At 41.2% G+C, this 13,591-nt stretch overlaps 1 protein-coding gene across 1 annotated transcript in view; it reads right to left on the reverse strand.

Annotated features, from left to right (window-relative positions):
- Positions 1-12,660, reverse strand: part of NUDT12 (nudix hydrolase 12) — a 31,515-nt gene extending 18,855 nt beyond the window's left edge. Inside the window, exons 1-3 of the mRNA XM_088477663.1 lie at positions 12,592-12,660; positions 9,670-9,865; positions 7,751-8,340 (exon numbers count right to left, since the gene is read on the reverse strand). Of these exons, the coding sequence (XP_088333789.1) occupies positions 7,751-8,340; positions 9,670-9,863 (784 nt within the window). The 5' untranslated portion in view covers positions 9,864-9,865; positions 12,592-12,660. The remainder of the gene's footprint in view (positions 1-7,750; positions 8,341-9,669; positions 9,866-12,591) is intronic.
- Positions 12,661-13,591: the final 931 nt, after the last annotated feature.

Here is a 13,591-nt window from a genome sequence, read left to right on the forward strand (position 1 = left end):
AACAGGCGATAATGACGTCATCAACGGTAAATTACCGCGAATCCGCACTTAACGCCTCAAATTGAATACGGCCCTAAGTCCACTTTAAGTAGACACCAGCTGTTATGCAGAGACCATTCCCCTGCGTGAACGGCATCTTTGTCGAGGTAATCGGCCTCCCAGTTCTCCATTCCTGGGATGAACACTGCGGATATTGCTGGAACAAACTTCTCTGACCAGCTGAAAATTCTGGCAGTTTCTGCCATTGCCAACGCACTGTATGTTTACATATGCCACACCATGGCATTTTTTTAACTACATTTGCAAGTGCTTGCCCTGAAGAGAGCTCTGAGCTGCAAACAGAGATTTGGAAAATTGCCTGGAGCTCAAGGATATTTATAGGAAGTCCTGTCTCAGTTCTGTACCAAAGATCCTAAAACCGAAGATCCAATTAGACTGCTCCCCAACCGAGAGACTGGCATCCATGGTTACTAAAGTCCATGCTTCTAGTGAAAGGAGCCACCCCTGACTGAGATGACTGCTGACCAGCCACCAAAGTAGGAACTGGCGAGTCACTGAGGACAGTTTGAAGTCTCCAGAATGGAATTTGACCTTGACCACTGGGCCAGCAGATGAGCCTGAAAAGTCTGAGAATGGAATTGCATATAACCGTTATCCCTTTTGACCATAGAAGGGCTGCCATTACCACTATGATCTTGGTAAAGACCTGGTGCACTGTGGTCAAGCCAAAGGGCAGTGCTCTGAACTGAAAATGGTCCTCCCCTGCTGCAAACCTAAACAGGCTGTGATGACCTTCCCAAATGAGGACATGCAAGTAAGTGTTTTTGATATCTATAGACACCAGAACCTCATCCCCCTCTATTGCACCAATCACAGACCGAAGGGATTCCATGCAGAATGTTGGAACTCTCATGTATTGATTCATAGACTTTAGATTCAGAATAGGCCGAAAAAAAACAGATCTGGCTTCTGAAGCATATTTGAGTAACAGCTCAGGCCTTTTTGTTCCTCTGGTACTGGAACAATAACATCTGACTAAAGTAATCTTTGAATGACTCCCTACAGAGCCAGATGCATGACCCTGTCCTTTGGAAGGGGAGTTTCAAAGAAGAGACTGGGAGGAGGACATGGAAGGTCTAAAATATAGCCTCTTACCACAATATCGCATATCCACTGGTCTGAGAAAACTGTCAGCCATTGGTTCCAGAAATTGAGCAGACGGAGCCCCACCACAAGAAACAACAAAAAGTATTCCCCCAGCACTCAGAATGAAATCAGCAATAAGATTTGAAAAACCACAGACTGGTCCTTAAGGGGATGGGTCCACATTAGGACCGGCAGTTTGTCAGCAGCCTGAGACCCAGGGCGTCTACTACACTCTGACTGCCTACCCCTTTGGTAACTTCCACAGGAACCACCAGAATATGTTCTGGAAGTGTCTCCTCTGGATCACCTGGAGATCCAATAGGACCAAAACGGCGGACTGGGTGGTTTGGACGCTCTCACTGGAAGGAAGGCCTTCTTTCTGGTAACCAGATCTGCTAAAATGGAGTCCAAGTGTGAACCAAACAAAATGGAGTCCAAGTGTGAACCAAACAACACTGAACCTTCAAATGGCAATGTTTTGTTAAACTTCATATCAGCCTCCCAACTCCTGAGCCAAATAATATGTCTGGCATCTATAGACAAGACTGAAATACAGAAGAGACCAAGGGTGGCATCTATCAGTGAATCCCCCATATAAGACAGAATATTCTTAAAATGATTCACTAGTGGCTTGAGATCGGATCGTGCAGCTTTTTCCTGCAATCCATCATCCAACTGTGATATCCATTTTTCCGCTGCCGTGTTAGCCAAAGCAGCCACTAGCACCGGCAGCAAGGAAGACCCAGCAATCAAGAAAATAGACTTAACTGACCCTTTAAACTAGCAATCTGAAGCATCCTTCAGGATTGAAGAATCCGGAATTGGGATAGTAGTTGCTTGTACAAACCTAGCAATTGAAGCATCCACTCTGCGAACAGTTTTCTATAACAACAGCACCTGATACCTCTTGCCAGTTTTCTGCCATGGCTCCCCTAAAAAATCCTTTAATTGGGAAATGGAAGGAAAGAAGACAGTCTGCTTCTTTGACTTTTTACGTGAAGAACCCACAGACCACAGGTTCCATTGGTTCGTCAAAAAGGTCTGCTGGATTAAACAAATAAAATCTTCCACATCTGGGCCACTGGGAGACGCTTCTTCCCACTGTCCAACATCCTACAGATCTGACTCTCTCTGAACCTCACCGTCCTCCACTAATGACAAGTCTGAATCAGACTCCACCTGAAAGCATACCAACAGAGCCAACTGACGTGTGTGGGGGCCTGGACCATGGAAAGACTTGGGAGCAGGGAGTGGGGAAGGAAAGAGCACAGTTCTAATTATACAGTTAAAGATACAGTTCTAAATTACGAAGAAGAAGCAAGTTGACTTACACACTCTGATGCTCTGACCTATGTTCGCAATGGACTTTACCAGCATGCCCAGCCAGACAGTTTCTGCCATCTTAGCCACCTCCCCTCCAGAGGTACACAGATCCAGGTTCCAGGCAAAGCAACTTACACAACAGCCAACAAGGTCCTGACAGAGTTGAGGTCATTTAGAATGGCATTTGTCCCCAGCTGCTTTGGCCTTGGAACATTATTCAGACATAATGAAAGAAAAACAGAAACACAAAAATTCTGCCTAACACAATCCAACACAATAAGAGTGACACATTAGAGCCCAAATTCTAACTGGCAAATACAGAATGTAGGAAAACAAAAACCATTCAAACTGACAGGACAGAGAGCGCTAAAGGCTCCAGACACAGAAAAATAATGCTGTGCTCAATCACAGACAGGAGAACACCAGCAAACTCACAGCTTAAATATATTATCAGCCCCTGTGCCCTCTTCATAAAGACATGAAATAAAGAAACACTAAATTAGCTGATATATGCAGCTTCCTAAAACATTAGCAGCAGTAATATTAGCAGTGTTATTCCTGCATTCAGCACTCAATAGCTGCCTGTAGAAACAAGAAGCAGGGAGGCTAATTAGTATAACTACCAGTCCCTGTGCATATTCCCCTCAGAGAGAGGACTTGCAACCAGGCTCCTTCCCCTGCCAGCATGCTGCAGGGACTGACCGGAACAGGAGTCAAACACAGTGTAGGATCCCCCTCTGTCCTCCTCTTCGGCTCCTTCAATTATTTAAACTGCACTGTAAGGGGAGATCGTTGCATTCCCGTCTCAATCACTGTGAGAGAGACGGGGCTGCGCTTTGGAGGCCAGCTGCGAGTTCCCTTGCGCTGCCTTAGGCTCTGCTGCATCTGGACGGAGGTGCCTGGTCCTTAAAAATCAAATAAGATTGGCAAAACTGCACGCCAGGAACCTGTGGAATACGGGAGCAGAACAGCACTCATACCTACCCCCCTCCACCTAAGTTCTTATTAAGAACTCCCAATACAAAAAACAGCAGCACTTAAGCATAAAAATAAAACTCACAAAGCTGCTCCTGCAGCAAGCCGATATTGGTACCTACTCCACAGGCACATAAAGTAGACTGGTTCCTGTTAGCTCCGGTGGGGCTTATGGCATGTAGAGGGGAGGAGTGAACTTACTTTACAAACAAGTGCAGTTTGATGGGACTCCTCACACAGCACCCTCTACACCCCATGGTGAGCAGTCTCCCCTAGATTGGATATAAGAGAAAGAGAGGTTTGCCTGGGCCACTGGACTACTGAAGACTGGAAGAAGGTCTTATGGACCAATTAAATCTTTGCTTCATCATGCAGGGTTTTGTACACTATCGAGCAGGCGAAAGGATGGTTCCTTAGAGTGTGGGGTATAAAAATTCAAAGAAAAGAACAACACAATAGGTTTCAAAGCAAGGAATGGCCAGCACAGTTACACCCCAATGAGCTGGTTTAGGATGAACTGAACAGAAAGGTGAAAGCAAAGCAATTTACAAGTGTGGGAACTTCTGCATCAATGTTGGGAAGAACTTCCCAAACAATATTTGATTTTCTGTACACAGAATGCCACGAGTGTGTTCAGCGATTATATCTGCAAAAGGTGGCTACTATGATGAGCCAAAAATTTAGATTGCATTTTGTGTAAACAAAATTATTCTACGATTTCTTTTCAATCTTCAATTGTTTATTTGTTCTATTCTTTAATTTCAGAATACCGTATATTGAAACTTTAAATGGTGTAAAAAAACTGTAGGGGTCTAAAACATTTGACCGGTAGTGTATAAGTGTATACACTTTCTCTTTTTGCTAGTGTGATTTAGAATTTTGATATCCATATTATTACAGGCGCCACTTCCTAATTTATTTAGTATTTAGAAGAAAACTAAATATTTGTAACTAACTTTTTTGAGTACAGATGTGTCCTTACACATCTTTGCTGCAGTCATACCTTGAGACTCTGCTGGCATCGGGTGTCTTTTTTGAGTCTTTTTCTGGCAAAAATGTGTCTAAGTCGCAATGACTGTGCCGACTGTGCCGATTAATTTGATATGTGACACTTGTATATTTGTGTGTGAATTAATTTCTGAATCTGTATACGAAGTGCTACAATGTAGAAGAAGCAGCTTTTTTCATTCCAAATCTCGTGGTGCTTCATATACAGACTCAGGAGCACACAGATATACCAGTGTCACAGATCAAATTAATCGCATTGCCACTTAGGACCATTTTCAGCATGCCTGGCGGCTAACTCATACCAGGCAAGTCGCTCTGTGTGGCGTATTGAGGCTGGATGTATGAGGACGCATCTGTATAAAATGAAAACGTTAATAAACCGATTAAACAGAAGACTTATATACAGGTATGAAATCTGGTATTCATAACTCATCATCCAGAGCCCTAAAACCAGAAAGGTCAAAAGAAAATAACCGCTGCAGCTTGGTGATTTTTTCATTCACACAGATGAGATAACCAAGTGTAGTTTCCAATGCCACAGAGACTGAAAACATTAGTGAGGAGGGAATGTATATCTTTCTGGATAATTGGGAACTCTAGAATGTCAGCTCTTGTGGGCAAGGCCACTGCTTCCTCGGATCTTCCTGTCTAGCCATTTCTGTCCACCTAAAATGGGTTTTACACTGTACTGCAATGTGGACTTTGGTGGTGCCTTAGAAATAAATTATAATAAAATTGATCCTATACCTGTAAAAAATGTTTTTCAATATCTTTATTATGTCACTCTCTCACTATTATCAATTATATTTGCATTGATAATGTATACAGACTGTATGGAAATACACCATTTTGTAGTCAGTGTAATCCATTATATATTCTTTTTTTTAGATCAATTTCCCTAACACTTTTTTCATTCATCATCTCTCATTGTTCCTCTGCTGATTATACATACTGACTCTCTAAGAGTGAGGTTATGTTATTGTATGATGCATATTGCACTTGGCTTGGCTTGGGTCTTCACACCACCAGATAGTTAATTGGAAATGAGTATTTCAAATATTGAGACAACCAGAATAAGAGTACTGCACTGCTTTAGGGACGCTTATTAATATCCTCGGTGTTCAAGTGCTTTCCGAGAGGTGCTTGATCATAATTTATCCTTGCTTTGCATATTACTTGTGTGTCCACTAATGGTATCAAGTTTGCTACAATAAAGTCTATTACTGAATAGTGTGACATGGCACAGAATGGATTTTGTAATTAACCTGAATGTCGCATGCTATCCATAGCTTAAGTAATCAGAGATCTATCACAAGGTGAGGCTTTAGCTGGGTACACCCAATATACGATTTTACCCAACGATGCTAACGTCTAGATTTGTCGTATATATTCAAAACTGGCCAGAAAATCCTAAATAGAATCTCTCCAGCTTCAATAGTTAATATGCCACAGTGTTAATTTTGACAAGGATTTAAAATTTAGTATTAGACTTAGTAGCTTATTTAAAATTGTAGTTGGTTTAAACTCACATATTAGTCTTTTGTTTTAGTCAATATTTAGTAAGTAGACCTCCGTTTTCATTTTAGTCTAATTTTAGTCAATGTTTAGTCATAATTTTTGCAAACAGTTTAATGATACTGTAAATGATTTTAGTAAAGAACTTTTCTCTAAAATTCCCTTGAGAACTTGAAGTCAGCATACCTTTACCTATGTGTTTAGTAATCTAGGCTCAGTAGGTTGAGTGAGAATGTGTTACATACTGATTTACCATAGTACTCCTCCCATATATCATATACAAATGAATGCCTTAAGTTTGTTAGAAGTGCAGTGAGTCGGAGGATCAACTGTCACACTGCACCTGCACTGACAGTTACTCATTTCCTCCAAGAACAATTGCCATGGTCTCCAATGTAAAAAATGAAGGCTGCAGATGTACTTCAAGGTCCTTTCTTCTAACCTGGGCAATGCTGGGTATCCCAACTAGTTTAAAATAACCCTACTTCAAAAATAAAAAGTAATGTATATAGTATGTACATAAATGATAAGACTGTAAAAAAGACAATATTACAAAAAAATATAAATTGACTGATTACAGCCAAATTGCTGAAACTGCAAATAATCTGGAGTTAATTTGTGATTTTCCTGATCTACAGTTTACTAATCTCTGTTTTTTTTTTTTTGTCAGGTCCCCTGTCTAACACTAAACACCCGCTTGGCAAAAGCATGTGATGCAAGCATTCTCATTTGTAAGCAAATCTAGGGACAGAGCAGTGTTCATTTTGACAAGGATTTTAAATTTAGTCTAAAGGAGAGTATCCACTAGACGATAAAGTTGAACGATTGAACGATAATGATAAAATCGTTCGAACATCGTTTGAACATCGTTTGCAAATCGTGCAGTAATTGTTTCTAACGATGTACGATGCGCGCTCCCGCTGGTCGTTTGATCGTCTCCTCCATCGACTGAACATGCAGGTCAATTTCACTTGATTGCTTACAAATCGTTTACACATCGTTTACACATCGTTCACGCTGAACGATCAAACGATGAACCACTATCTGCCCACTATAGCTGAAAGCTCTCAATCACAGATTAAAACAACATAGTTTATTGTTAGATCTTTTGCAAATCGTTTGCATATCTTTTGCAAATCTTTTGCAAATTGTTCAGAGTGGAAGATCATATTTCAAGGGAAACTTCAAGGGAAAATCGTTAAGAGGTTGGACAGGAATAAAATTGTCTAGTGGATGCCCCCCATTAGTCAGTTGCCTATTTAAAATTAAACACCGATTTTGTCGGAATTTTCGTTATTAAAACGTTTATATTATCGTTACAACTTAGGCCTCAAAAAAAAAAATTACGCAGATGATTACGTTTAGTAAAAATTTTCGGAGACAAAATTAACATTGATGTGCCATAAACAATGCAATTCGTATAATTACATGACGCCAAGGTATATTCAACGTGTTGAACAAGCTTGATTTCCCAGCATGCTCTGCCACAGTTTTAGCATTCCCTAATAGCAAAACTGAGGCAGGGCATGCTGGTACTTGTAGTTTCACAACAGCTGAAGAGCCACAGGTTGGCCAGGCCTTCTATAGAGGAAAGAGGCTACTATACTATTTTATTATTAAGGCTTAATATAGCAAGAGCCGAAGACTCATTGGGTCATCATCTTAAAAAAAAACATATGACACAGAGTTAATAAAACAAACTGCACATTTTCAAAAACAGACAGGCTAACACTAATACGCGTTGGGTTTGCATATATAAACATAAAATAAAATGGCACAATACCTGCTTCTGTGCTGATCAGCTGCAAAAAGGCCGGCATTGGGGGTTGGAGAAAATAGCAGCCTTCATGTTTCCCTTCATACTGATCTGCAGATAAATTGTCTACATTAAGGGCAAACCAGGCTACCAGGGCATCATCCTGCTCTGCCACAGGCTTCCGTGCTCCTGCAGAGCATGGATTATTTAATTGTTTTTCCACTCCAAGAAAAATTAATGAGACCTCATTGGGCTTTGACAAGTGTTCCTTCACATCATCGTGCTGAAGCCTGCAGATCTTGATTTCTGGTTCTTGTGCGTTATCTTTTGTTCCAATTAAAGACACCAATGGACACAGGTTGGAGAAAATGATGTATACAGAGGTGTCCTGTGTCTGTTTTGATTTCAGCCAGTTAGCATCGGTCCGTTTGTCACTCCTTCTGTCTAGAAACGTACTGCTGAAATAATTTTCATGCTCTTCGTCCGCATTTTCTAAAAAATTTGGCTTCAGGCCACCTTTGGAGTGGGTGAGCAAATTAACTATGTGTTTGTGACCCCAAAATTTGGCAATGTCTAAAGCAGTCTGTCTGGACTTGTTCGCTAATGACTTGTCGCACCTGAAAAGGAATATTAAATAAGATTTATTTTAGATTGCAATTTTTTATAGAACAAAGAAGTTATTTAACTGGCAAATTTTTTCCCCGAAAACCGCTCCGAAATTGTTTTTTATGATTGAATTAGGTCAAGAGCATCTATTTAATACTTATCCAACACAATTTTCTTAAAAAAAAAATAATATTTTTTTTGAAAAAAGCACCTATTAGCAGAGAAAATTTTTCGGATGCAAAAAAAAGGGTGTTTTTCAACGATTTGAGTGTTTTTTTGTCCTGTGGTATGCAATTAAACCCCGTTTTTTACGTCCAAAAACTTTCAGTTTTTCTCATGAAAACACTTAGGATCCTCGAAAAGTCGTGGTCCTATATATTTTCACTGCCACGGGAAAAAGGACTTCTTATCACACCTGAGGCCAGGGAAACAAAATCCTAGATAAGTGCTGGCGTCGGGCTAATTGAACAGCCCCGGACGAGGTAATTAGCTCGCTAACCCCAACCTCTCCCTGGGGGTGTCTAACCCTTCCTCCTAGGGGTGCCTAACCCTAATCTCCCCCCCCAAACCTAACCCTAACCACGCTAGACTCCCTAATCCTGCCCCCCCGCGACGAACGCTAAGGGCGCCCCGTACTTACCTTCGTTCGGAATGGCGTCCTCGGCATTCCACTGTCGGAATTGTGATATAACTACATCCCCCTCTGAGCGGCTGCAAGGACATACAGGGGGGCTGAGGGGTATTCATTTACATTTCCTCGGCAGCTTGTCCTTCTGCAGCCACCACGTGGGGGGTCCTGCCGTGCTGACCGATCAGCGGTGATTGATAGCACGGCAGATACTTGGGGTGGGTGCAGGGATGCAGAGGGGTTGGGATTATCTTGCGGCAACCACCCTCTATGCACTTCAGACTGGTTGCATCGTTTGCATGGCACCTTTGGGTACAGCAGGGCACTTGCACAGGTGCCACGTATTGGTGGTCCATGAATGAATCATAATATTTATGGTCCATGTGATTGGCAAAACCAAAGCTGGTGGCTAAATCACAAAATATGTGGACAAATAGAAGTGCAACCTTGTCCTCCAGCACATAACTGACCCTAAGGATGACAAGTGAACACAATTGACTTAATTTTCTATTTTTTGTTGAATTTCTCAATAAGAAACTTGGTCTAGGGGTGCCGTGATTTAAGAAAGTTTGGGAAAGACTGATCTAAACTATTCGGCATAAATCAGGACTGCGAAGCTGCAAGCTGTGTAGGAGAAGAGGCTAAAATCTTAGAGCATTTCATTAAATAAACCTGCATTAAACAAATGAAAAATAAGGAAAGGTGGAATTACCCTTTCTCCAGCAGCATCTTCACTACATCAAAGTGGCCGTTCCTAGCTGCGTACATAAGAGCACTCCATCCATTTTCAGCGGTTTCATTAATGATTGAGGATGAATGATTCAGAAGAGCAAACAGCTTAGTAGTATCGCCCAGAGCACATAAGTTGTGCAGCTGATGAACCATTTCTTTCCTGGGATTCTGCATTTCTAAAACACATTAATACACAGACATTATTACTAACAACAACTTAAGGTCTATAATTACAGGGTTAATCTGAACAACATAACGTTATATAAATGTAGTTAACAAATGTTAATTGGGGCATATATCTTTTTAAACTGTGTTTGACCAAAGTCCGGTCACCTTATTGTCTTCAGTCACCGACTACTGCTAGTCTGGGATGTCCTCAGTCTTGAATCGGGCAGAAATAAACAACCACTGAACCATAGTGTGCCGATACTGTATACTGCCGGGTGCCGTCGCATACCAGGTAGGTACACACTAGACTGAAAGTCCTCCAACAGCATCGAGCAGTGGTGTGAGTATCCTGTCACACTGATTTGGAAAGACTGTGGTGTCAAACACATTTTATATTAACTTTATACGTCCAATCTGTTTAGTGTGGAATTATGGTCACATCCGATACCTGCCTCAGCTATATGCACTATCCACGTAAAAGGTATCTGGAGAGGGGGCAGGTATTAAAGTTCTCCTTTTACATGACTCTAATATTGATGATGGTCAGAGTGATGGCAGACCTTCGTATATTCACGTACATGGAAGCCACAGCAAAGGTAGACTTCAAAGTGTGGAACTAGTGAATCATGACAAATATGAGTGTGCTTTGGAGAGCCAGCATTTTGCCAAATGTGACTCTGATATTTTACATCAAACCACCCATCAGTGTTATTGGTTTCATGCACAGTAATCATTAATAAGTCATCAATGACCGCTAATTTCCTAGGACAGTTCCATTACTTAAACTAGGTACACACTTATCGATATATCATTTGCTCGATCGCCGGACAATATATCACAAGTACATCAGCGTGTGAGCACACTCGATAAGTCTGGGAACGATGTTGTTCACAAACATATTAGGTCGGCCCTGCAGCATATAGATATATCGGTACGTCTAGCTGTGCAGGTATATTGCTAAGTCTGGCTGCATGTACGGGCGACCTGATGAGCACCCGTACACTGCTGCAGGGACCGCCGATACGGACATCACAATTGGGTGGGCAAATTTAAATGTCCGCCCAGTTGTGATTACAGGCCAGATATATCAAGTGGCCAATTGCTAAGAGTGTATAGCTTACTAATCGGCCACTCTGACAGCTGACCAATCGGTCGTTAGAGTGTAAACCAGCATTAAAAATGTGTTCCTATAAATGTCTCTATTTTCCTGTTGAGCAGCAAAATGTCTTAGAATTGAATTAAAAATTACAGCAACTATGCTGTACGGCTCCAATACGCCCAAACATTCTTATGCCAGTCCCAGTTTTTGTCAGTGAAAACTTTGAAGTTACAATTCTTCAGTTCCTACTTTTGTACAATTCAGAATTGGGAGTTTTTAATTAACAAGTTGTTATTTTGTAAAACCGCAGCTTTTTAAAGGCAAAATCAATATACAGTATATATCATCGCATATCAGCGTTTTTATAAAATCGCATCAACCTCACTAAATAAACACCCTGGATTGATCAATCTTCATGTCATATGGACGTCACAATTTAATGGAAGTCCTAATTACAGTACTGAAACATGAACTGTGGAAACTGCACTGAAACTAATCACAAGAGTCTTTGGGCCTGATTCAGAGCCGTTCGCTATTTGTGGTCGTTCGTTCAAAAACAAGGGGTGGCTATTCAAATGATCCGTTCGCAAATTGCAGTCTGTTCCCACCTCTAAGTCTGAACGAGCGAGCAAAACATACGCTCGTTTATTTGATAAAAACGCCCCCTGGCCGCACGCACCATACGTCATGTCCGCTATTTATTAGATTAATCGAGTACATCGTACAGCGTATGAACTGCTCGCTATTCTTGTGGTTGGTGTTTTCAACCGCTATTTTGCGAGCAGTTCTGAGTTAAAAAAAACCAAGTGACGTGGTCAATGACGCTGCTGTATTAATTATGCACTCCCTTAAAACGCCCGTTTTGACCTTTAAGCACGCCTGCGTTCGGATCTCCACTCCCCGTTTTCAAGCACCTTCCCCTGTTACCACCCACATACGCCTCATTCTGTCACTCAAAATAGCAGGCCCTCGCTATATTGCGTACCAACGATTTTCGGCCGCACTGACTGGTTCGCGCATGCGTACTAAAAACCGTACGCATGCGCAGATGTGCGAACATCGCTCGGAACGAGCGTACTGCCGCTAGCGAGTGGCTCTGAATGAGGGCCTTTATCTCCTAACATAGCTTAGTAAATAGACCAATGACTATTTACCGTAGCACAATTATAAAACGCCAATTCACATTTTATGTACTGTTGGACTTCGCATTCTCACATTACATAATTAAGCAATATTTTATTACTTATGTCATACAATAGGCTTTATATTGTGTAAAAATAATCAGGAATAAATAATATTTAAATACTCTACATGGAGCTAGTTGCAATGCTGATTTCTACCTCTGAAGTGGCTATACAATTACTGCTATTATTTGTTTACCGAATATATATTTATGTTCCCAGAGTAGTTTATAAAAATAATATTTTCAACCTGTTGCCCTTTACTTATATACCATATATGTGTTTACCAGTTGTTCTAAACTACAAGTCCCAGCATGCTATGAGAGGCTCTGACTGTTAATCGTGCTCTGATGCAGCTATTTCAGTGTATTTGTGCTGATCAGGGATAATGTCTATTTATACAGTTTAATAAGCCGATACAGTCTGGTTTTATGCTGATTCATGTCCATAATACCTGCGGATTGATCAGGCGCGCTGAGAGAGTAAAGGGCTGCTGGTGGAATGGAACACTGGGAACAACAACACTGACACTTCCTACTACCGCGCAGTGTCTAAAAGCTGCGCACTTGCCCTCTCTGTCAGCCTCGGTGTGGTAATACAGGATTGTTTAAACTGTGAGATGCATGTGAAAAGCTGCTTTAGGTCTTGTATTGTTTTGTTTCTCCTGTAATGATTTCATAAATATTGGAATTAGTGAGTGAGTGAAATAGGTTATATATTTGTCATTAAATATAGGTAAGTTTTGTAGTTTATATAATACGAGTAATGCACCTATTTGTTCGACTAGCACGTTTCAAGGTGCAGGTCTACTTATGGCCTTTGAAAACAACAGGTAAAATGAACCTGCTTCTAATCTGACACATACTCAAGAAATTGTGCATGGTGTAAACCAAGAGTTCTCATCCACTATCCTCAAGTACAACTAGAAGGTGATGTATGGTGGATCTCTGGAGAGATGCTTACTAAGCCAGCAAAATAGAATAACTCACCTGTGCATGATTAAAGAAATCACCAAAACGTGACATGTTGGTGGTACTTCAGGACTGGAGTTGAGAACCCCTGGTGTAAACAATAATATTGAGATACAAGTCTTGGCAATGTGCCGCCACCATGTGTGGCTGTGCACATTACCTTATATTCCTGTAGGCCAGTGGTTTTCAACCTTTTTCAACTCGAGGCACACTACACAAGATTTTAAAATTGCCAAGGCACACTATCAGGCGATGCGGCGTGCATGACAAATGAATAAACATACACATAGGCTCCCACATAAAAAAATACACACTACATTGGTCTCCACAGGAATAAAACACACTACATTGGCCTCCACAGGAATAAAACACACTACATTGGCCTCCACAGGAATAAAACCCACTACATTGGCCTCCACAGGAATAAAACACGCTACATTGGCTTCCACAGGAATAAAACACGCTACATTGGCCTCCACAGGA

This window comes from Taudactylus pleione, unplaced genomic scaffold, assembly GCF_031769625.1.
Source record: "Taudactylus pleione unplaced genomic scaffold, aTauple2 ptg000202l, whole genome shotgun sequence".
NCBI lineage: Eukaryota > Metazoa > Chordata > Amphibia > Anura > Myobatrachidae > Taudactylus > Taudactylus pleione.